Source organism: Ranitomeya imitator, chromosome 6 (assembly GCF_032444005.1).
Source record: "Ranitomeya imitator isolate aRanImi1 chromosome 6, aRanImi1.pri, whole genome shotgun sequence".
Lineage (NCBI taxonomy): Eukaryota > Metazoa > Chordata > Amphibia > Anura > Dendrobatidae > Ranitomeya > Ranitomeya imitator.
This window is the reverse complement of record NC_091287.1, coordinates 477,120,871-477,143,362: the sequence shown is the minus strand read 5'-3', so window position 1 is coordinate 477,143,362 and position 22,492 is coordinate 477,120,871. Positions and strand designations below refer to the sequence as shown.

Genomic DNA, 22,492 nt, shown 5'->3' with positions numbered 1-22,492 from the left:
CAAATTTTCCCAGCACAACTGCAAAAAGGCTCAATTCATATTTTGGGGATTAGCAAGGGTTTCTGAGGCCATACCTCTATCAATCAGAATATTATGGCATATGATATACTGTAAAGAAGGCAAACATTATGCCCACCACCCAATAAATCAATGTCTTATGTGACATTTTTTGAGTTATTTTGTATTGCCTTATATATAAATGCTGGAGTGTGATGTATGTGTGCACCTTTAGGTCCGTGGTTGTATCAACTGGTAAGTAGTGCTGCCATGTCCTGTCACGATGACTGACACCCGGAATGTTGATGTCTCATGTTAGCTAACATGAGGAAGTGATTTAGTCAGTGTGGGCCTAGGGGGCATCTGACACTGATGTGAATGTCAGACTTGTGACTCTTGAGCACTGAGCCACGATGTTGATAGGAAGTGAGAGATCATGGTTTGTCACCAGATTAAAGAGCTGTAGGACCATGAGTGGTGTTTAGCAGCCTATGTAACTGTTCGAACTGGTCAATCGTGCAAGTGTTGGTGCGCTGGAGACAAAAGCAGGTTATGTTGTGCCTAAGGGGATACTATGCAGAGGTGTTCATTGAGTTTTGTGAGGACCCTGATCACCAAAGTGATAAAGTGGTGCCGCCTAAGAAAGTTGGCACATAGTCACCAGAGAGTAGATGGTAAACTGACAGTGTTGGTGTTGATGCGCTGGAGACTAAAGCAGGTTATGTTGTGCCTAAGGGGATTCTATGCAGAGGTGTTCCTTGAGGACCCTGATGATGAAAGTGACAAAGTGGTGCAGCCTAAGAAAGTTGTCACATAGTCACCTGAATGTAGACTGTAAACTGACAGGAAAAACACTTGACACTGAGTAACGTGGGCCGAGAGTGCCTACATAGAGTCACAGGTGTGACAAGCTAAGAGAATCTTTAGCTAAAGGCAAGGTCAACCCTGCCAAAAGGCAAGGAGAGTTGCAAGAAACTTCAGCTGTGGGGAAGGCAATAGCTCTATCAAGAAGGGGCTCAACTAAGCTTCAACTTAGGAGAAACTAGCTTTTATCATATAGACGGCAGTTGACTGTGCCGTAACGTGACTGGAATAATTGGTCTTCGGGCATTAGCGAGTAGACAGGCGTAGGAGTGATATCACAGGGGTTTCCCGACAGTAGACCCAGTAGGGTAGAAGAGTAAGGCATGGTGTTTCCCTCCTCCTGACAAGTTTGCGAAGTTAGTATGTTATGCTATGTTACCACCTATTGTGGTAGTCAGTGTGAGGATAACCTTGGCCTGTGGTTTCTGTGAAGTGACACTGACAAATCTGAAGTAAAAGACCTGGATATTGTGTTCCAGGCCACTATTTATTATATGTGTACGTGTATTTTATTAATCAAAAATATTATATTATTTAGGCATATAGTGTCTTTCTTTAGGGATTATCACCATTTACAGAACTTAAGTTCTGCTGTGTGAGGAAAATAAGTCAATTACTCTACAGACTGTAATTCAAATAGAAAAGCTAAGAAATGGGATTATTGATCCCTACGCCAGCAGGCACGAACCTGTGAGCGGCAAAGCTACATTAGCTTTAGAAGCTCAGAACATCAAGGAAGTCCATTATAATTTCTGCCCGTACAATATCATGTCTAATATCATTCTCAAATCATATTCTTCTTAAAGGAGAGCTTGGCTCTAAACTGACTTTTCACTTCATAATGTGTAAGCCTGCATGTGTAATATTAAGCACCATGGTTTATAGTTTTGCCTTATTTATCTTATAAATGTATAAGGTTTTATTGGGTTTATATGCAAAATACTACATTAAGAGTTCTTCTAGAGTCATGTTACTGGAGTGCTGTGCATTGTGGGAGCTCAGGTGACAATGACATGGTTAAAGGGTTATTCTCAAGTTCTTTAATGTGAAAACAAGTAACTTTACAATTTTTAAATTTATTTTAAATTCTCTCTGGTCTCAAGAATGGAGTGATTTTTATTTTATTATTTACTTCTCTCTCATTACCTAGCTGATAGACCGCAGTGGCAGCTAGTGTCCTAGGCGAGGAGTGGAGCGCTTACAAGCTCTTTGCTATGGAGCTTGTAAGCGCTGCTCTAAAGCTGACTGGATCGCGAGAGTGCACAGTTAGCTCCCAATCCGGCCAGCTTTAGTGCTACTGCGCTCCTCTTGTGCTGCAGAGGCGAGGCTGCCTCTGCCTGCAGCTTGGGAGAGCGCACAGTACGAGGCAGTGGCGCAATCATGACACAGGTCCCATGTGGCAATCATTCAGTAACCAGCAAAAGGCTAGGCGGCTGGAGAGTAGTGCACTCCTGAGAAGCAACCGTGAGAAAATACCTCCAAGCCAGCGGAGCAAAATAAATCTGCAAGCACCCTGACAACACAACTTTTAAAAAAAATCCCAATCTTACAAAGATATTAAAGCAAAGTATTTCCTCAAAAACACTTTCATTATTATTATTTACAATATGAAATATTGCAAAAATGTGGTATTTCAATTTTCATTGCAAAAAAAAATAAAATAAATTACAGTATACAAAATAAACATACGGTACAAATGTTCAGATCTGTAAACTTGTACCTAAAGCAAAATCTTTACTGTGACTGTCGTATAATAACCAGAGTTATAAAGCATATAACAACACCATTCTTAGGAAGCGGATAGGACAAGAAGAGAAGATGGGACGGGTGACTGGTCAAACTGGATCTGTTTAGTCTACAAACAACTACCCAAAACAGTGGCATGTATGGTGCGTGTATGGAATCACAATACACCCACAATTGTTAGAACTATCTCCATCTTTATTACTATTATCACACACAAAATGTGACCTTTATTTCTTAAAGGGAAACGATCACCTCCACTACATTATTTCCTCTCCATTATCTCCCTCCACCACTACATTATCTTCCTCTCCATTATCTCCCTCCACCACTACATTACATATCTCCCTTTTCGATTGTTACAGAGTCTGTAGACTTTTCCAGGATGAATCAGAACCCCGGCGATCCAGACAAAGTCATTAGTGAGCGGAATCATTTTTTTTGCTCACGTATTCATACTTGATTGGGACATCAAGGAAATAGGGCGAGGAACCGTAGGTCAGGGCTATGTAAAGTAGTGATGGCGGTATAGGAGGCTTGGGGAACCTGACAGGTCCTCTTTAAACCCGTGAAGCTTGACGATATTGTTCCCATAGCGGGTGCGGGTGTGAAGCAAGCTAACAGCAGTCATCGGAGCTAGTTCAATTTATCAAAATATAAACTTAGTTAGCAAATAAGATAAATGTCATAAAGTTAAAACAAAATCGAAATGCCAAAATTGCTGTTTTTTGGTCGCAGCACCTCCGACATAAAATGCAATCTAAACATCAGTTGTACCCCAATATAGTATCAGTAAAAACTACAGCTTAGCATGCATAGAACCAAGCTCAGCTCTATCGATGGAAAAAATACAAAGTTATGGGGTCTTACAAAATGGTGACACTAATGACTGTGTTTTTCACAAAGAAGAATCATGTCGCCGGGTAATTTTTACACCGTAAAATTGAAAGCCAATAATCCACGGTGGAATTTATTTTTCACTATTTCACTTCCCCAGGACTTTTTTTTTCAGTTCATTATATGGTAAAGTAAATGGCGTAATTCAGAACTGCAACTCTTCACACAAAAGAATCAAAATCTCACAAAAGTTATAGCTCTTTGTAAAAAGGGAAATAAACAACAAATGTGCAAAAACAAAACTCGCCCACGGTGGTAAGAGGTTAGATAGTCTAGTATGTCAGGGTGTAAGCACAGTCACCATACTGTGGTAATGGGACGTCTACAGACTTGGGGTACGGGGGCATTGCAGGCCAGTGACAATACACATCAAGTAACGTAGCCAGATGATAAAAGTTACGGGTCACAACTGGAACAACATTTCATGGGCACAAGAACTACACAACTTTCTTGCATGTTAGGCTTTAGCGCTCTGTATACAAGTGATGACAGACCCTTCTGTTTTTTTGGGAGGATTTATGGACACTGTTATATACTAGGGAGTCATTCAGATGTCACGGGAAGGCACAATTTCACCTTTGGGAGTAGAAGTGGCCCCTTTACCTCTTGGGCCCCTGTGCCCAAGTATGTCCGCCCATGATCCAATATTAATATTTTGAATTAGCTAATTTATTTTTCCTTACCTGCAGGAATACACCAACTACCGAAAGTCCATCACAATGTTTCACAGCTTCGCCAAAACTGCTGTACTTTGTATTCCAGTGGACCAAGTGAAGCTGCCAAGGAAACGCCAAAGACACAAAGTTAATATTGTGCAGAGAATCAGAGATAAAGACAAAGCAAAACCACAACAATGGCTGATCCTCCGAAGCCTCACTGTATTCCACTCCTATAATAAATAGCACCGTGCCATGTAAGATAAGTGATAGAATATATTTATAGTGACATGATACAAAACATCTCATAGTATGGTTTACAGGATCATGGGTGATAGATCAGTATAAATGTACATGATCCAAGCAAATTGTGATTATTTAACCTAGTTTTATGTTTGTACCTGATCACACCTCCTGATGAAGCTAGAGGAGGGTGAAACATGCCAAGGTGTTTGGTTCCTCACTGCTTTAGCAATGCTTATAATTAGGTTCACGCCTGGTGGCTTTCTCAGCAATTTATGTAAACCATGTAGTTGTGGCACTTGTCCAATGTCATCAAGAATATCTTGGATTCTTGAAGACCAGATTAATTGGACACCTGTTGATCTATGTGGAGATCTAATTCGCTATTGGACGACATTGTGCCTAGACATGCACATTAGTGTTATGTGTTATGTCTACTTGATAAGTTGATACTGTTGGATAGTGTTGCTACAATGGAACCGACTTTTACATTTTTGGATACATTTTCCTCCAGTTTTGGTGGTAGTTTCTATATGGATGTGATCTTATTTTAGTTTAGAGGACATGGGAACAATAAAGTTATGATGTTTAATAATGCATGAATGATATCAGACTTGATCAAAATAAAAGAAACTCGTCTGTTGCCTGGATGATCATGCGTGGTCCTCGGCACTGTGACTTGTCCTTCAGAGTTGTAATAATTTTACAAGAAGCAAAGTGATTTTCGTAGTTTAGAATACAAAATCTGAAGCTTCTTATTACATAATAACATGACTATAATTCAGTATCAATCATCCTGCAGAGACCAGGTAGAAGGTGCTCATCGGAGAGTAGAGGAGGCCACTTTCCCACACCGCTCAATAATGACCACATTACAAGAGCATTTCCACATTTGTCATCTTGCTCCGTCCACGCTTACCTCTGCCTCATATTTCCGTCCATTAATGGTATGCTCGGACCCCTGTCCATCACAAGACCCCCAATGAAAGTGGAATTGCTTCAATCTGTAAGTTCCTTCTAGAAGTCCACCTTTAAGTACTGTAATTCAGGAAGAAACAAGAGCTCAGTGCCTACGTATCTATGGCAGAGGCAATGCGCATCCTCATGTTCTTATAATAAACGCTTAGAGACAATTGACCCACTAAGACTCTGCCTTCAAAGATAGCCCAGGGCTTAAGAATCAGCATTAATTAACCAAATGAGTTGTGACATGTATCTCCTGCCAATCTGCTTAAATGCATCATTATAGATTTTTCCTAGTGAGGTTGTGAAGGGCTGTATGGTCGGTCACACTTCCCTCCGGAGTCCTGACTGTACAGACTCTGAGGAATATTAACTGGGAAACAGAAACCTGTGAAACCCATAAAGGCAACAGGTTTCTGCTAATAACCAAGAAAAATTATCTTTCACAATTGGTGCAGAATCCAACCAGAGGAGCAGCACTTTTAGACCTAATACTATCTAATAGACCTGACAGAATAACAAATCTGCAGGTGGTCGGGCATCTAGGAAATAGCGACCACAATATTGTACAGTTTCACCTGTCTTTCACTAGGGGGACTTGTCAGGGAGTCACAAAAACACTGAACTTTAGGAAGGCAAAGTTTGACCAGCTTAGAGATGCCTTTAATCTGGTAGACTGGGACAATATCCTCAGAAATAAGAATACAGATATTAAATGGGAAATGTTTAAGAACATCCTAAATAGGCAGTGTAAGCGGTTTATACCTTGTGGGAATAAAAGGACTAGAAATAGGAAAAACCCAATGTGGCTAAACAAAGAAGTAAGACAGGCAATTAACAGTAAAAAGAAAGCATTTGCACTACTAAAGCAGGATGGCACCATTGAAGCTCTAAAAAACTATAGGGAGAAAAATACTTTATCTAAAAAACTAATTAAAGCTGCCAAAAAGGAAACAGAGAAGCACATTGCTAAGGAGAGTAAAACTAATCCCAAACTGTTCTTCAACTATATCAATAGTAAAAGAATAAAAACTGAAAATGTAGGCCCCTTAAAAAATAGTGAGGAAAGAATGGTTGTAGATGACGAGGAAAAAGCTAACATATTAAACACCTTCTTCTCCACGGTATTCACGGTGGAAAATGAAATGCTAGGTGAAATCCCAAGAAACAATGAAAACCCTATATTAAGGGTCACCAATCTAACCCAAGAAGAGGTGCGAAACCGGCTAAATAAGATTAAAATAGATAAATCTCCAGGTCCAGATGGCATACACCCACGAGTACTAAGAGAACTAAGTAATGTAATAGATAAACCATTATTTCTTATTTTTAGGGACTCTATAGCGACAGGGTCTGTTCCGCAGGATTGGCGCATAGCAAATGTGGTGCCAATATTCAAAAAGGGCTCTAAAAGTGAACCTGGAAATTATAGGCCAGTAAGTCTAACCTCTATTGTTGGTAAAATATTTGAAGGGTTTCTGAGGGATGTTATTCTGGATTATCTCAATGAGAAGAACTGTTTAACTCCATATCAGCATGGGTTTATGAGAAATCGCTCCTGTCAAACCAATCTAATCAGTTTTTATGAAGAGGTAAGCTATAGGCTGGACCACGGTGAGTCATTGGACGTGGTATATCTCGATTTTTCCAAAGCGTTTGATACCGTGCCGCACAAGAGGTTGGTACACAAAATGAGAATGCTTGGCCTGGGGGAAAATGTGTGTAAATGGGTTAGTAACTGGCTTAGTGATAGAAAGCAGAGGGTGGTTATAAATGGTATAGTCTCTAACTGGGTCGCTGTGACCAGTGGGGTACCGCAGGGGTCGGTATTGGGACCTGTTCTCTTCAACATATTCATTAATGATCTGATAGAAGGTTTACACAGTAAAATATCGATATTTGCAGATGATACAAAACTATGTAAAGCAGTTAATACAAGAGAAGATAGTATTCTGCTACAGATGGATCTGGATAAGTTGGAAACTTGGGCTGAAAGGTGGCAGATGAGGTTTAACAATGATAAATGTAAGGTTATACACATGGGAAGAAGGAATCAATATCACCATTACACACTGAATGGGAAACCACTGGGTAAATCTGACAGGGAGAAGGACTTGGGGATCCTAGTTAATGATAAACTTACCTGGAGCAGCCAGTGCCAGGCAGCAGCTGCCAAGGCAAACAGGATCATGGGGTGCATTAAAAGAGGTCTGGATACACATGATGAGAGCATTATACTGCCTCTGTACAAATCCCTAGTTAGACCGCACATGGAGTACTGTGTCCAGTTTTGGGCACCGGTGCTCAGGAAGGATATAATGGAACTAGAGAGAGTACAAAGGAGGGCAACAAAATTAATAAAGGGGATGGGAGAACTACAATACCCAGATAGATTAGTGAAATTAGGATTATTTAGTCTAGAAAAAAGACGACTGAGGGGCGATCTAATAACCATGTATAAGTATATAAGGGGGCAATACAAATATCTCGCTGAGGATCTGTTTATACCAAGGAAGGTGACGGGCACAAGGGGGCATTCTTTGCGTCTGGAGGAGAGAAGGTTTTTCCACCAACATAGAAGAGGATTCTTTACTGTTAGGGCAGTGAGAATCTGGAATTGCTTGCCTGAGGAGGTGGTGATGGCAAACTCAGTCGAGGGGTTCAAGAGAGGCCTGGATGTCTTCCTGGAGCAGAACAATATTGTATCATACAATTATTAGGTTCTGTAGAAGGACGTAGATCTGGGGATTTATTATGATGGAATATAGGCTGAACTGGATGGACAAATGTCTTTTTTCGGCCTTACTAACTATGTTACTATGTTACTATGAATACGCAACCATCATCCATAGCACACATACAATCAGACTCCAATAAGCTTTTTGTTATATTAATGGACATGATGATACTTGTAATGTACATTAACGAGGTATATACTTCACATAGTTATAAGGAGTGGAGGGGTAATAATTGCACCCTGGACCTTCTGCCCCTAATATTACACAATTATTATAAATGGCACGTAGTAGTTTTGGCGGCCATGTTACAAATGTTACATTAGATAGCTTCAACATACACCATACTGTATAACTGTCCAATACAACACACACTTTGCCAATGTATCACATTCACATCATCATCAGTATCTCTGACACTTCCTACGGGAAGTTCCATTTATACATGAGTGTGTCAGACCTTCCCAATCTGATATTGATGACCTGTCCTAACCATAGGTCATCATTATTAAAGGGAATGTGTCGCCAGATTTTCATACAGTAATCTGAGAGCAGCATGATGTAGGGTCAGAGAGCCTGATTCCAGCTATGTGTCACTTACTAGGCTGCTTTCTGTCATTTTGATGCAATCACTGTTTTTTGTGTGCTGCACAGAGCAGCTGACTAGGAGGCACGAGACACCTAGTCCTGTAGTGATAATGTCCTGCTGATAAAACACTGATTGTATTGAAACAGAAACACACAGCCCAGTAATCAGTGTCTCAGCCCCTACATCTCAGATTACATAGCAAAAACCTGCTAACAGATTCTCTTTAAAGACCCATAAAAACCTTTAACGAGGACCGGTCACTTGCCATAAATAAATCACATGGTGAAAATGCTGCTGTTCTCTTGAATCTGACATTTTTTTCTTTTGTTTCTTCCCCGCTCTATTTCCGGCCCCATATTTTTTTTTATAAGTAAATCAATTCTAATTAGCCATGATGGTGTGATCCTCATATTTTATCAATGGCATCTTTTTGAAGACCATGTGGGCTAGTACTGCGGTAATGACAGCACCAGAGCCCACAGTCACAGTCACACCAGCCTTCTCAATACTGCAAAAATGTCCACCCATATAGATATATTATACTGTATGATAAATGAGCCCAAGAGGTGATATGCAATGCAATATCCCCTCATTAGAATTCATAGAGCCCACGTAACTGCATCAGAAATACATATGTAAATCTATGGCCTCATCTACACTACAGGATACATCCTTTATTATATGAAATACATATGGACATTTTTATTAATGCTAGAGAACCCCCAAGTGCTGCACCATTATGTGTGTTCTCCGCGGCACGTGCTGCGGAGATCAGCAAGGCACAGGCCATATTATAGAATGCAGCATTGCTTCTATCTCCAGCACGTTTCCCAGCCTCCGTCAGGTTCGTACCTGTCACAGCTCACAACTACTTTTCTGTCTGTAGCTATAAAACCGCGGGGGCTTATGGGGCTCAGTATACAACATTCTATTCAATGTCTCCGCACCAGAAATCTGGCCCCATAAACATTGCTTTAACTAAGAAGCCAAATTTATGGTTAAATCAATACCCTCATTACATGTCTGACGAGTGATGTACGTGGAGGGAGGAATGCGGCTTCTGAACTCTGCTTGTACCTGATCATATGTCAGGTGAGAACAGCGTCATAAAACAGAAAACAGATTGAGAGTCGCCATTTGTTGCTATCATTTAGCCAAAAGTGTCAGAAAATTGTTGCAGGCTCCTAAATAAAGCAACTGGGAGCCACAGAAGTCAGCAGTTACCAGGGGAGGAGCCATTAAGTAGATGTCAGCACTGCATGGTGATAATTCTTACAAGTGTGTGTATTGCAAGGATGAAATTATACACGAAAAAAGTACATGCAAAATCGGCACGGTACGTCAACATCTGCACCGAAAGTCACCCTCTGTGAGCCAGGAATGCTGGGAGATTTCTGCTCTGAAGTTTGCAGAATTGTAAGCACTGTATTTAGAGATAAGTGAATCGATCCACAACATATCCAATTCGTTAAAGATTTCTCCAAAATTTTAGGTTCCGGAAGGTGCCGTTTTTGAGGATTCAATTTGCATGAGTTTAGCAAAATGGCAGCCTCGTGTCAGAAATTTGACGGCCTTCTTTTGTGAGTCAAAATAATAAAATACCTTACGGTCACCTTTCCTAGGCCCTATCCTCAGACCACCTCTGCCTCTGCAGCTCCCCAGTCCTCTGTGCCATTCTTCACATGGTCCTTCACATGGAGAAACAAATAGCTGAGGTGGCGGTGTACAGATAGTTCAGGGTTTAGGACATAATGTATGCTATGTTTTACCCTCTTTTCTCCATTTTTTACCATTTGGGATCTGGAGAGACCTCAGAGCATATTGTCTTTTACCATCAATTGGAGCACGTTCCATTGGGACTGATTTTATTCTTCCCGAATGGAATCTGACGGCTGACTCTAGCTATCATGGAGGCAGCACTCACTGTGTAGGGCGGATGTCCATATTGACCAAGGAACCCACTCAGTGATATAGGCAGCTAACAAATAGTGTAGACAGCTTCCAATCCAGGGCGAAGTTGTAAAAGAGATGAAGTTTATTCTGCCATAAAAAATATGTTTCGACCCAAGGTGGGTCTTTTTCAAGTACGGTAGTTGAAAATCAGCACATAGGTTGTAGAACATTAAGTAATGTAGAGAATGGTTCCTGGTACTAAAACTAATAATATTAGAGTTAGAAGGTTGAGTAATCTAGAATCAAGGAAGATCATCACAAAGACCACCTTACAGAACATAGAAGAGGGTCAGTGACAAAACCATAATGGGAAGAACCAGTCCCCTCACACATTATAAGAAGATATAGAAAACCTGGAGCAGTAAATATGTTTACTTCGTAGGATGATGAGGCCCACAGCATGATTTGTGAATATCTGACACATTATCTTTGTCACGCATAGTGCCCTACCCTCCTGCACAAGGCATATCAGTGCTCAGCAGGACCCAGACTGACGCCATTTTAATATTCAAACCTACTAAATTCATGGAATGATTGGGATAAAACCAATTAATTCCACTTCTTGTACCAGGGCTGAAAGGTTATGAGTGCCAAGAATACATTACTTCATTTAAGAGGTACCTGCACTTATTTGCACTACAATGAGAGATGACTGAAGATTAAAGGGGTATTTCAATATCTACAGAAAATGCCTATCACTGATAATGAGGGTGATTTTGTCAAGGAATAAGATAAAGTAAAAAAGGGAAAATTCATAAACCTAAATAAACCTCCATGATGGCGCAGATTTTATGGTGATGCCATAGATATTTAAAAAACTGGGGTCCTGGAAGCAAGTAGTGGGATATGCTCCATCTGGGATGTTGGAGGGACCTTCCATTGAAGAGAAACCGTAAAAATTACATTGCAGTTCCTTGGGAAAATTGGTGACAATTACCATGGTGGCCATTAGACCTTCCTCAAGGTCGCATTAGTTCCCATCTGGGTAATACTGGGGTGACAACACTTTTTATGTTGACAGAATGAAATCTCAATATCTGGACCTCTAATGGTTCTTCTAAACCAAACGTAAATCATCATGGGTTCTACGGTGATCTGAGTTCAGTCAACGGGAAGTCCAGGTGTTTCGGCCATAATAATGATAGAAAAATGTACCCACAGTATGGAAGAAGATGCCTCACTGACTGTTTAAACGGAATTTTACAATTATAATAACTACCGTAAATGTTAAGTTCAAACAGCCACACACGACAGGTTCAATGACTAAACCTTAGCTCTCAAATCAACCCAGAAGGGCAACCTTATCCCCTCTACTAAATCTGAATTAATCCTTCTGTAGGGTGTGAATGTAACCTAATGCTGCCTGTAGTGTTTCATGGTTCTCAAAAAAACCTGAAATCTCTGAGCCAGTTTGGCAGAAATTTGTAACCATGTGTATCTAGTGACAGGCAATCCAGAAGTTAAATAATCCTTTGTGTCGGTGTACTGGGCGTCCCGGCAGATAACACCTTACTGTTTGTATAAGGCGCTACGGTACCAGCCGTCACGTAGGAGCCGGCACCTATTGTTCAGGAGTAGGACATAAAAGATAATGAACAGCATTGGAAATGCACGGCGGAAACATATTTCCTCTTGAATAATCTCTGTCCCATATCCCACACTGACCAGACATTCTGCCTCGTTCCATTTTTGTGCGCTGATATCAGACTGTAACAGTATGGAAAGTCATTGTTCTGGAGATAAGAATTAGAAGTTGAGTATTGAAATCTGTAGGTTGTTCATGTAAGACATAGATATGATGTCCTCCGATAAGAGCAAGCACCCAGTGAACTCGGGCAAGTGCGAAGACGACCCATGGCACCTGAGGAGGCCATTCTGTCCAGGTTTCCACTTGCGACATCTGCCATACGTGTACAGGAGATGTACGTTGCCCTGCATGCATGGAGTGGGCTCATCGATACACCACCGGTGTAATTTGTATTATACAGCCACCACCCCAGACTAAGGCTACTTTCACACTAGCGTCGGTACGGGGCCGTCGCACTGCGTCGGTCCGACGTTACGACGCATACAGTCATGGACAAAAATTTTGAGAATGAGACAAATATTAATTTTTCCAAAGTCTACTGCTTCATTTTTTTAATGGCAATTTGCATATACTCCTGAATGTCAGAGTGATCAGCTTAACAGCAATTACTGTACTTGCAAAGTCAATATTTGCCCAGAAAATGAACTTTAACCCCCAAAACACATTTCAACATCATTGCAGTCCTGCCTTAAAAGGAGCAGCTAACATCGTTTTAGTGATTGATCCATTAACACAGGTGTGGGTGTTGATGAGGACAGGGCTGGCGATCAATCAGTCATGATTACATAAGAATGACATCACTGGACACTTTAAAAGGAGGCTGGTGCTTGGTATCATTGTTTCTCTTCAGTTAACCATGGTTATCTCTAAAGAAACACGTGCAGCCATCATTGCACTGCACAAAAATGGCCTAACAGGGAAGAGTATCGCAGCTACAAAGATTGCACCTCAGTCAACAATCTATCGCATCATCAAGAACTTCAAGGAGAGAGCTTCCATTGTTGTCAAAAAGGCTCCAGGGCGCCCAAGAAAGACCAGCAAGCGCCAGGACCGTATCTTTGAACTGTTTCAGCTGCGGGTTCGGACTACCAGCAGTGCCAAGCTTGCTCAGGAATGGCAGCAGGCTGGTGTGAGTGCTTCTGCACGCACTGTGAGGCGGAGACTCTTTGAGCAAGGCCTGGTTTCAAGGAGGGCAGCAAAGAAGCCACTTCTCTCCAGAAAAAACATCAGGGACCGACTGATATTCTGCAAAAGGTACAGGGAGTGGACTGCTGAGGACTGGGGCAAAGTCATTTTCTCTGATGAATCCCCTTTTCGATTGTTTGGGACATCTGGAAAACAGCTTATTCGGAGAAGAAGAGGTGAGCGCTCCCACCAGTCTTGTCTCATGCCAACTGTAAAGCATCCTGAAACCATTCATGTGTGGGGTTGCTTCTCAGCCAAGGGAATCAGCTCACTCACAGTCTTGCCTAAAAACACAGCCATGAATAAAGAATGGTACCAGAATGTCCTCCAAGAGCAACTTCTCCCAACCGTTCAAGAGCAGTTTGGCGCCCAACAATGCCTTTTCCAGCATGATGGAGCACCTTGCCATAAAGCAAAGGTGATAACTAAATGGCTCATGGAACAAAACATAGAGATTTTGGGTCCATGGCCTAGAAACTCACCAGATCTTAATCCCATTGAGAACTTGTGGTCAATCATCAAGAGACGGGTGGACAAACAAAAACCAACAAATTCTGGCAAAATGCAAGCATTGATTATGCAAGAATGGACTGCTATCAGTCAGGATTTGGTCCAGAAGTTGATTGAGAGCATGCCAGGGAGAATTGCAGAGGTCTTGAAGAAGAAGGGTCAACACTGCAAATATTGACTTGCTGCATTAACTCATTCTAACTGTCAATATAACCTATTGGTACTCATAATATGATTGCAATTATATTTCTGTATGTGATATAAACATCAGACAAACACTAATAAAAAACAGAGGGCAGCAGATCATGTGAAAATATAATTTTGGTGTCATTCTCAAAACTTTTGGCCATGATTGTACTATGCAAGCGCCGCCCAACGGGGGCAGCGGATGCAGTTTTTCAATGCATCCGCTGCCCCATTGTGAGTTGCGGGGAGGTGGGGGTAGAGTTCCGGCCGCGCATGCGCGGACAGAAAAGCTGCACACGACGCACCAAAAAACATTACATGCAACGTTTTTTGGTGCCGACGCAACACGACGCAACCGTCTCACGACGGTTGCGACGTGTGGCAATGCGTCGCAAATGTTAGTCTATGGAGAAAAAACACATCCTGCAAGCAATTTTGCAGGATGCGTTTTTTCACCAAAACGATGCATAGCGACGTGCAGTGCACGACGCTAGTGTGAAAGTAGCCTAAGTGCTGTGATCAGAGCTAATTCTGCAGCAGTTTAACCTAATAGATGCCGCTGACAATCAAGACAGCAGTACTTAAGAAGTTGGAAATGAGCCAAAGGGTCCCTGGCATTGACACGACAGCTGGAAGGCCTACTGAAGACCCCCTTGTCTGCCATGTTTGTACAACTAGTTTTTCAATACACTGCAATACTATAGTATTACAGTGTATTGTACAAGCAATCCTTGATTCAAGTCTCCTAAGGGCCAATACAATATGTAGATATTTCTTAAAAAATATGTAAAAGTTTACCTTGCCCCCTTTCTCTTACCATAATGCAATTAGTATCTAAAGCAAATAGAAAATAAACTTAATTGGCATTGCCACATACGTAACTGCCCCAACATATAATATTTCCTAATATTTACCCCATGTGGTTAACACCAACATGGAAGATTGAAACGGCCCAATTTTTCGATCACTTTGTTTATAGACTAAAAAGAGATCAGTAAGTAGCTAGGATCCCAAAATGGTAGTGATAAAATCTACATCTGGTACCGGAAAAAAAAGCCGTGAGAGAAATGAATAGAACGAAAAATAAAAAAAAGTTACAATTCTTGTAAAGAGAAGGAAAAAAGTCTAGATGAGCAGGGGGCTCACTTGAGACAATTTTGACCAAGGACCTACATAGCTCGGGATCTGTCCGTAGCTTCAAGGATTTCATGTCTACCAAATGGAAATCTAAAGGAGCGGAGGCTAAATGTCCCGACCAGTGAAGAGAGCCAGAGACCCAATGGATCTGTACCATGTAGTCAAAGACGCACTATATTACCGTGTACAGGACCGCACTATACTACAGAGAAATGCTAAATCGTACGGCATCTGATGGAACATGGCACAATTCATAAGGAGCCTGGAGGGAAAGAAGTACAATAAAGCCTCAGACGTCACCCAGGTGCATAGAAACCTTATATTGGAACAAACACTGGAGTAATCAGAAGTCCCCCGGGATTAAGGAAACCATTTTGGGGAGGTTTACTATTAAAGGTCCAGCCTTTTTCAGTTCTGGCAGTCAGCTTGAAGGATTAGTCCTCAGCACTGACCATTGCAGGCATGTAGAAATATGGTATACAGGGCAGAACGGTGGCCCGGAGTTCAGTCCTCCTCCATGGACAACATCTGCGAGGAGTTTGTATGTTATTTGTGTGAGTTTCCTCCCACACTCCAAAACCAGACTGATAGGAGCTCACAGTCTAAATACTCTATGGTGACAGCCATGATGATGTCTGTAGAGTGCTGTGTAATTAATGACGCTAATATATGCTGGCATAATAAATAATATAAACTGGCCTCTAAAAGGAAATGACTAGGTATGGAGCTGAGTATGTCTTCATTCTCCTACATAGTGTGGATCCAAAGAATGAGCCCCTTCTTCTTTTCTATGATATCCCCATTCCATGAGAGGGCAGGGGTTATTGTCCTTGGACAATCTCTTCACTTTTAGCATTCTGATTGTGACTACATATGTATGATTATTATCAGATAACCATGCAGAATACTCAGAGAATTAGAAGTGCACAGTGGTCAGGTATCAGAGTCAAGTATCAGAATCAGGTATCAGACAGAGTATTTCTGATGTTATTTCTGATGTTTGACTTTGATTTGTGACCATGTCCTAAAATGAACACTGTAGAAGTGCTTTTACGCAAGAACAGCAAAGACATTTTTTTACGGCAGCCAATCACATTGCTTCAATTTTCAAAATGGCCTGAGAAAAACAGAAGCATCAATCTGATTGGCTGCTTTGTTCTACTCTTCCTCTGCACTAGTTTTAAGAAATCTTCATAATGAATGTGACAGAGAAAAAATAAAGTCTTATTGAGTTTTTTTATTTTCTATAGCTGTAAGTCTGTGCTTGCTTTTGTAAACGCCTGATGATATCAGGCGAGCTACAGTTTTGTACAACCTCACATATGGAGCCCCACTGTAGTGTAGCCTTCACCCCTTTATTCAGATGCATAAAGATCTATTTCCCCCAGATTATAGAGGGACCCTACTAAAACTTCCATAGGACTACACATGATGACCAAGGTCATTTCCAATTCTGGCTCCTACTTCAGGTACATTATTTGTACAGCTATATATTGCAGTTTTATTTATTTCACTCACTTACATAGCGCCATTAATGCCATAGCGCTTTTCAGACATCATCACAATCACCTTTATGGCTCACATCTACATTCCCTACCAGTATGTCTGATGTTAACCCACGCAAACACAGGGAGAACATACAATCTCCTTGCAGATGATGTCCTTGGTGGGATTTGAACCCAGGACCCCAGAGCTGCAAGGTAACTCTCCTTAACCACTGAGCCACCATACAGTGCTACCCACTGAGCCACCATACAGTGCTACCCACTGAGCCACCATACAGTGCTACCCACTGAGCCACCACACAGTGCTACCCACTGAGCCACCACACAGTGCTACCCACTGAGCCACCATACAGTGCTACCCACTGAGCCACCATACAGTGCTACCCACTGAGCCACCATACAGTGCTACCCACTGAGCCACCACACAGTGCTACCCACTGAGCCACCATACAGTGCTACCCACTGAGCCACCATACAGTGCTACCCACTGAGCCACCACACAGTGCTACCCACTGAGCCACCACACAGTGCTACCCACTGAGCCACCATACAGTGCTACCCACTGAGCCACCACACAGTGCTACCCACTGAGCCACCATACAGTGCTACCCACTGAGCCACCATACAGTGCTACCCACTGAGCCACCACACAGTGCTACCCACTGAGCCACCATACAGTGCTACCCACTGAGCCACCATACAGTGCTACCCACTGAGCCACCACACAGTGCTACCCACTGAGCCACCATACAGTGCTACCCACTGAGCCACCATACAGTGCTACCCACTGAGCCACCACACAGTGCTACCCACTGAGCCACCACACAGTGCTACCCACTGAGCCACCATACAGTGCTACCCACTGAGCCACCATACAGTGCTACCCACTGAGCCACCATACAGTGCTACCCACTGAGCCACCATACAGTGCTACCCACTGAGCCACCATACAGTGCTACCCACTGAGCCACCATACAGTGCTACCCACTGAGCCACCATACAGTGCTACCCACTGAGCCACCATTCTGCTCATCGCAGATCCCGGAGATAACAGTCGTGTACACTCCTCCCTCTGATGCTGCTCATGTAGATCGCTACCAATAATACGTGAAATTATAATATAACAGAAGTGCTAAATACAAAGCTGCTGCTGGACATTGTCACCGGCCATCGCAGATACAACGACAATTGTCTCCTGTGTCCGAGCATCAGCCTGGGGCGTCACAATGCTCCATTGTGCAGCCATTCTGGCATTTTGTAATTAGTTTTGTATATTGTCTATTGTGCATGTGATCTGCAGGGCATGACCGTGATACAGGCTCAGATTGTAGGCCAGAATGTGCGGGCAGGAAAAACGCACAGGTCTAACTCAAAATGTAAACTGCTGAGGTCACCTATAATTTATAAAATGTATTACTATAAGGGCTTGTGCAGACGACCGTAATAATCAGATGAGTGCTGTCTGTCATATATTTCATCTAGCACTTGTCCCCATGTTTTTCTGTGGGGCCGTGCACATGTCCGATTTTTTTCCTCAGACAGAGCTGATCTTGGAAAAATATCACTGCAATCGTGAGATTGATCCGATATTCAGATTGCAACCAGACATGCAAGTCAATGAATGTATGGAAAACATTGCCCTGCACTCGCATGACATCTGAGTGCAGTCCGATTTCCACGCATTGACAGAATGGAGGACATGGAGAACATTTTTCCTTCATCTGAGAGACCTGGAGCGCACTATGATCACACTCTGACCAAACTCAAAGTTTGATCAGAGTGCGATTTGTATCAACCCGATTCTACCAGATGAAGCTACTGACGATCGCATTTTTTCTCATCTGAAAAAATCAGGTCAATTATGCAAATCACACTCTGATCAACCTCTGATCGGACTGCACTCAGATGTCATCCGAGAGCAGTCTGATGTGGAAAAAATCGGCCCGTAGAAGAACATGGGGACAAGTGCTATCCGTCCAAAACCATCCGATTGTTACGGAACTCCTAAGACTACGTCACATTTCCACAACAAATATTCTTGAGCGATTCCTCAACAAATCGTTTTGATTTCACCAGGTTTTCACTGAAGAAATTCAGTGGATTTACTGGGCAAGGGCTAAAATCAGCAAGAAAAATTTGAAAAGGTAAATTCATGGGGCGGATTTTCTTTGCAATGCGTGATTGACATTTTACAAACCTCATCTATAATGTAAAACCGCAGATATCCCAGGTGGTAAATCATGATGGGAAGTCCAATGCATATCTGAACCCAGGGGGACCAAAAACTAACACCTTTATATGGTTCTAAAAACAAAAAGACCCCCTAAGATTCAGCAGGAGAAAACCCCATTTACCGCTGACCTTGAAGCCAATGGCTGACTTGTCCCTGGGGCCTACTTCTTATAGGATGATTCACGGAAAATCTATGGGACCTTATTGATGTTATGTCATGTGTACAGGATGATGAGCAGAGGAAGTAATCACACATTCTGTCCGACACTGATAATACGGATTTCTAAGTGATTGCTATCTGCCTTGATTGACACTGAAAAAAAAGTACACGCCGCAAAAAACTTCAAAGATGACGGCAGCATGTAACTGTCCGGATAGAGAAGAGCCGCTAATCGCTCCATTGCTACATCTTCTACATTCTTTCCCATTTTAGGCGGCAAGAAACCTGACTCTGGAGATGCCATTAGGCTGTTCAATAGCGAAGCAGTAATTAGATTCTAGTAAAACAATGTTGTTATTATTGTGCAGTTTAAGTTCAAATTTCATTAGAAAAGAACCATAAAAAGGAATTATCTTGATGTGCTGGGACAATATGTCTTCCTCTACTTAAAGGGAATCTGCCAGTAGGTTATTGTTATTTAATCTAAGAGCAGCACAATATAGAGTAAGACAGCCTGATTCCAGGGATGTGTCACTTATTGGTCTGTGTGCTGTAGTTTCAATACAGTCACTGTTTTATCAGCAGGATATTATCATTGCATGACTAGCTCTCAGGTGCAGACCAGTCCAGCTAATCTGCATAACCCCACCCCCAAACTATTGATTGGCAGGTCGCTGACAATGCACAGAGGAAGCTGCCAATCAGAGGTGTGGGCGGGGCTATACACAGATCAGAATTCTAACCACTGCTAGATCTAGAACAGAAAAAACAAGAATTATATCAAAACCGCACCAAGCAGCCCAGTAATTTATACATCGCTAGAATCAGGGTCTCTGCCTCTATATCATGATGCTCTCAGATTACATAGAAAAAAACTGTCAACAGATTCCCTTTAAGCCAATGCATGAAATATTGTTTTTTGTTTGTTTTTTACTAGTAACATGACTTATACGTGTAGCAGATCTAAGGGGATCCAATGGAAAGCAGAACAGCATAAAGGCTTAGGCAAACCTGTCTTACGTATGGGGTTAGTAACATTAGTAGCGTGGTTCGTCCTATGAGTGACATTGACCACCAAAACTGCAGTTTGAAGTTCTTTGATTAGGTGAATTCATTTGGGCAAGCTCTGAAATGTCTGCAGTGCTGTATGCTGCAATGCACCAAGGTCTAAGAATAACTGGCACAAGCAAGCAAATACTTTGCATGATGAGATGTAAACAGCAAATTAAAAGCACAAATTTACTTTATAAGGCACTTTCAATAGGGAAAACAAGAGGTTATAAAAGAGTTCTATTATTATTATTCTATTATTAAAGGGGTTGTCTTAAAAAGAGAGGTCTGTCCACATCTCTGAAGGAAGATAGAGAGAGGAGAGACATTAATACATTTTAAAACTTTAGCTTTAGATTTAGTTAAAAAAACAAATGCTCTTGAACTTATCAAATTTAATTTTATTTCAAAGGATTTAGTGAAAAATAAAGGTTGGGGGCAGCAATGGACAAGTGTTGATATTTTTTATACCACCAGAAGAAGCCGGTGGTTAGGCGAAACGCACATCAGGAGTTTATCATGACATAGAGTAGCACTGTAAGTGTCAGCATCAGGTAAATATCATATGATGTACACAATTAATAATATGTTTGATTAATAATATGTTTGATTTTAAATCTGATGCAATAATAGCTTTATTTTATATTAACAATTCTTTTTCTTTAAATTTTGGGAAAAGACTTCAGTAACCCTATTATCACTAGACAATATATCCTTCATATTGTGATGATTATTAAGATATCATATAATAGTTCAGGCAACTATATGGAAAAAAAAATATGGAGATTTATCTGTGAATTATCCCGTAATATGCAATATCCTCTATTCTATATTAGTCCTGGCTCAATAAACTGGATTTCTGATGGACTGTGAGGAACGACTTCACAGGTCTGTTATGAAATTCTTCATATCAAGATAAAATAGATGGAAGATTCTTGTTCTTGAAAAAGTATTATCTAATGACTTGTTGCCTTCATAACCGGTTCTAGACAATATCATCTATTGACCAAAGTAATTCTTTTCCAGAAATTATGAAAACACAGCTATGGTGCTGGTCAAAAAAATCGCAGACAACCAAAATTCTCTATGGAGACAGCAACTAAAAAAATAGATGAAATGTTGAAATTCTAAGTGATGCATATGCCTCGGATACTAGTACGAACACATTAGCTGCATTAACTATGAACTGTAAAATGATGATAATTACATCATAATAATCTTCTCAATCTCCTCAAGATTAAACAAAATCACAGACGCATCAACTTTTTTTTTTGTAATGAATAGTTGAAAAAAGTCCCATATTTTTACTGAATTTTCAAGACTAAAACATTTTAAAAAATTTAAAGGAAAAGCTCTCTGTAAGCAACATATTTCTGTATTTATTAACTATTGGAGTTGGAGGGAAGGTGGGGGTGGAATCTTGGAACTACATGCCTACTATCTATTCTTAAAGCATGATGGCCCATAAATCCCGTGGTCTTGATTATGGGGCATGGTTGAGTCAGATACTCATGACGGCCCAGGAAATTCTCTGGTCTTGATGAAGGGGCATGGTGGAGTCAGATACTCATGACGGCCCAGAAAATTCTCTGGTCTTGATGATGGGGCATGGTAAAGTCAGATACTCATGGTAGCCCAGGAAATTCTCTGGTCTTGATTATGGCGCATGGTGGAGTCAGACACTCATGACGGCCCAGGAAATTCCCTGGTCTTGATGATGGGGCATGGTGGAATCAGATATTCATGACGGCCCAGGAAATTCTCTGGTCTTGATTATGGGGCATGGTAAAGTCAGATACTCATGGTAGCCCAGGAAACTCTCTAGTCTTGATTATGGGGCATGGTGGAGTCAAATACTCATGATGGCCCAGAAAATTTGCTGGTCTTGATAATGGAGCATGGTGGAGTCAGATACTCATGATGGCCCAGGAAATTTTCTGGTCTTGATGATGGGGCATGGTGGAATCAGATACTCATGACGGCCCAGGAAATTCTCTGGTCTTGATTATGGGGCATGGTAAAGTCAGATACTCATGGTAGCCCAGGAAACTCTCTAGTCTTGATTATGGGGCATGGTGGAGTCAGATACTTATGATAGCCCAGGAATTTCCCTGGTCTTGATGATGGGGCAGAGTGGAGTCAGATACTCATGATGGCCCAGAAAATTTGCTGGTCTTGATAATGGAGCATGGTGGAGTCAGATACTCATGATGGCCCAGGAAATTTTCTGGTCTTGATGATGGGGCATGGCGGAGTCAGATACTCATGACGGCCCAGGAAATTCTCCTGTCTTGATGAC

General features: G+C 41.6%; 1 protein-coding gene across 3 annotated transcripts in view; it reads right to left on the bottom strand.

Annotated features, from left to right (window-relative positions):
• The window catches only part of LOC138642937 (carbonic anhydrase 2-like), a 58,918-nt gene that overhangs the window by 5,213 nt on the left and 31,213 nt on the right, over positions 1 to 22,492 (bottom strand). For all 3 annotated transcript variants that reach the window (XM_069731566.1, XM_069731564.1, XM_069731565.1), the window contains exons 4-5: positions 5,320 to 5,438; positions 4,185 to 4,277 (exon numbers count right to left, since the gene is read on the bottom strand). In XM_069731566.1, the coding sequence (XP_069587667.1) occupies positions 4,185 to 4,277; positions 5,320 to 5,438 (212 nt within the window). The remainder of the gene's footprint in view (positions 1 to 4,184; positions 4,278 to 5,319; positions 5,439 to 22,492) is intronic.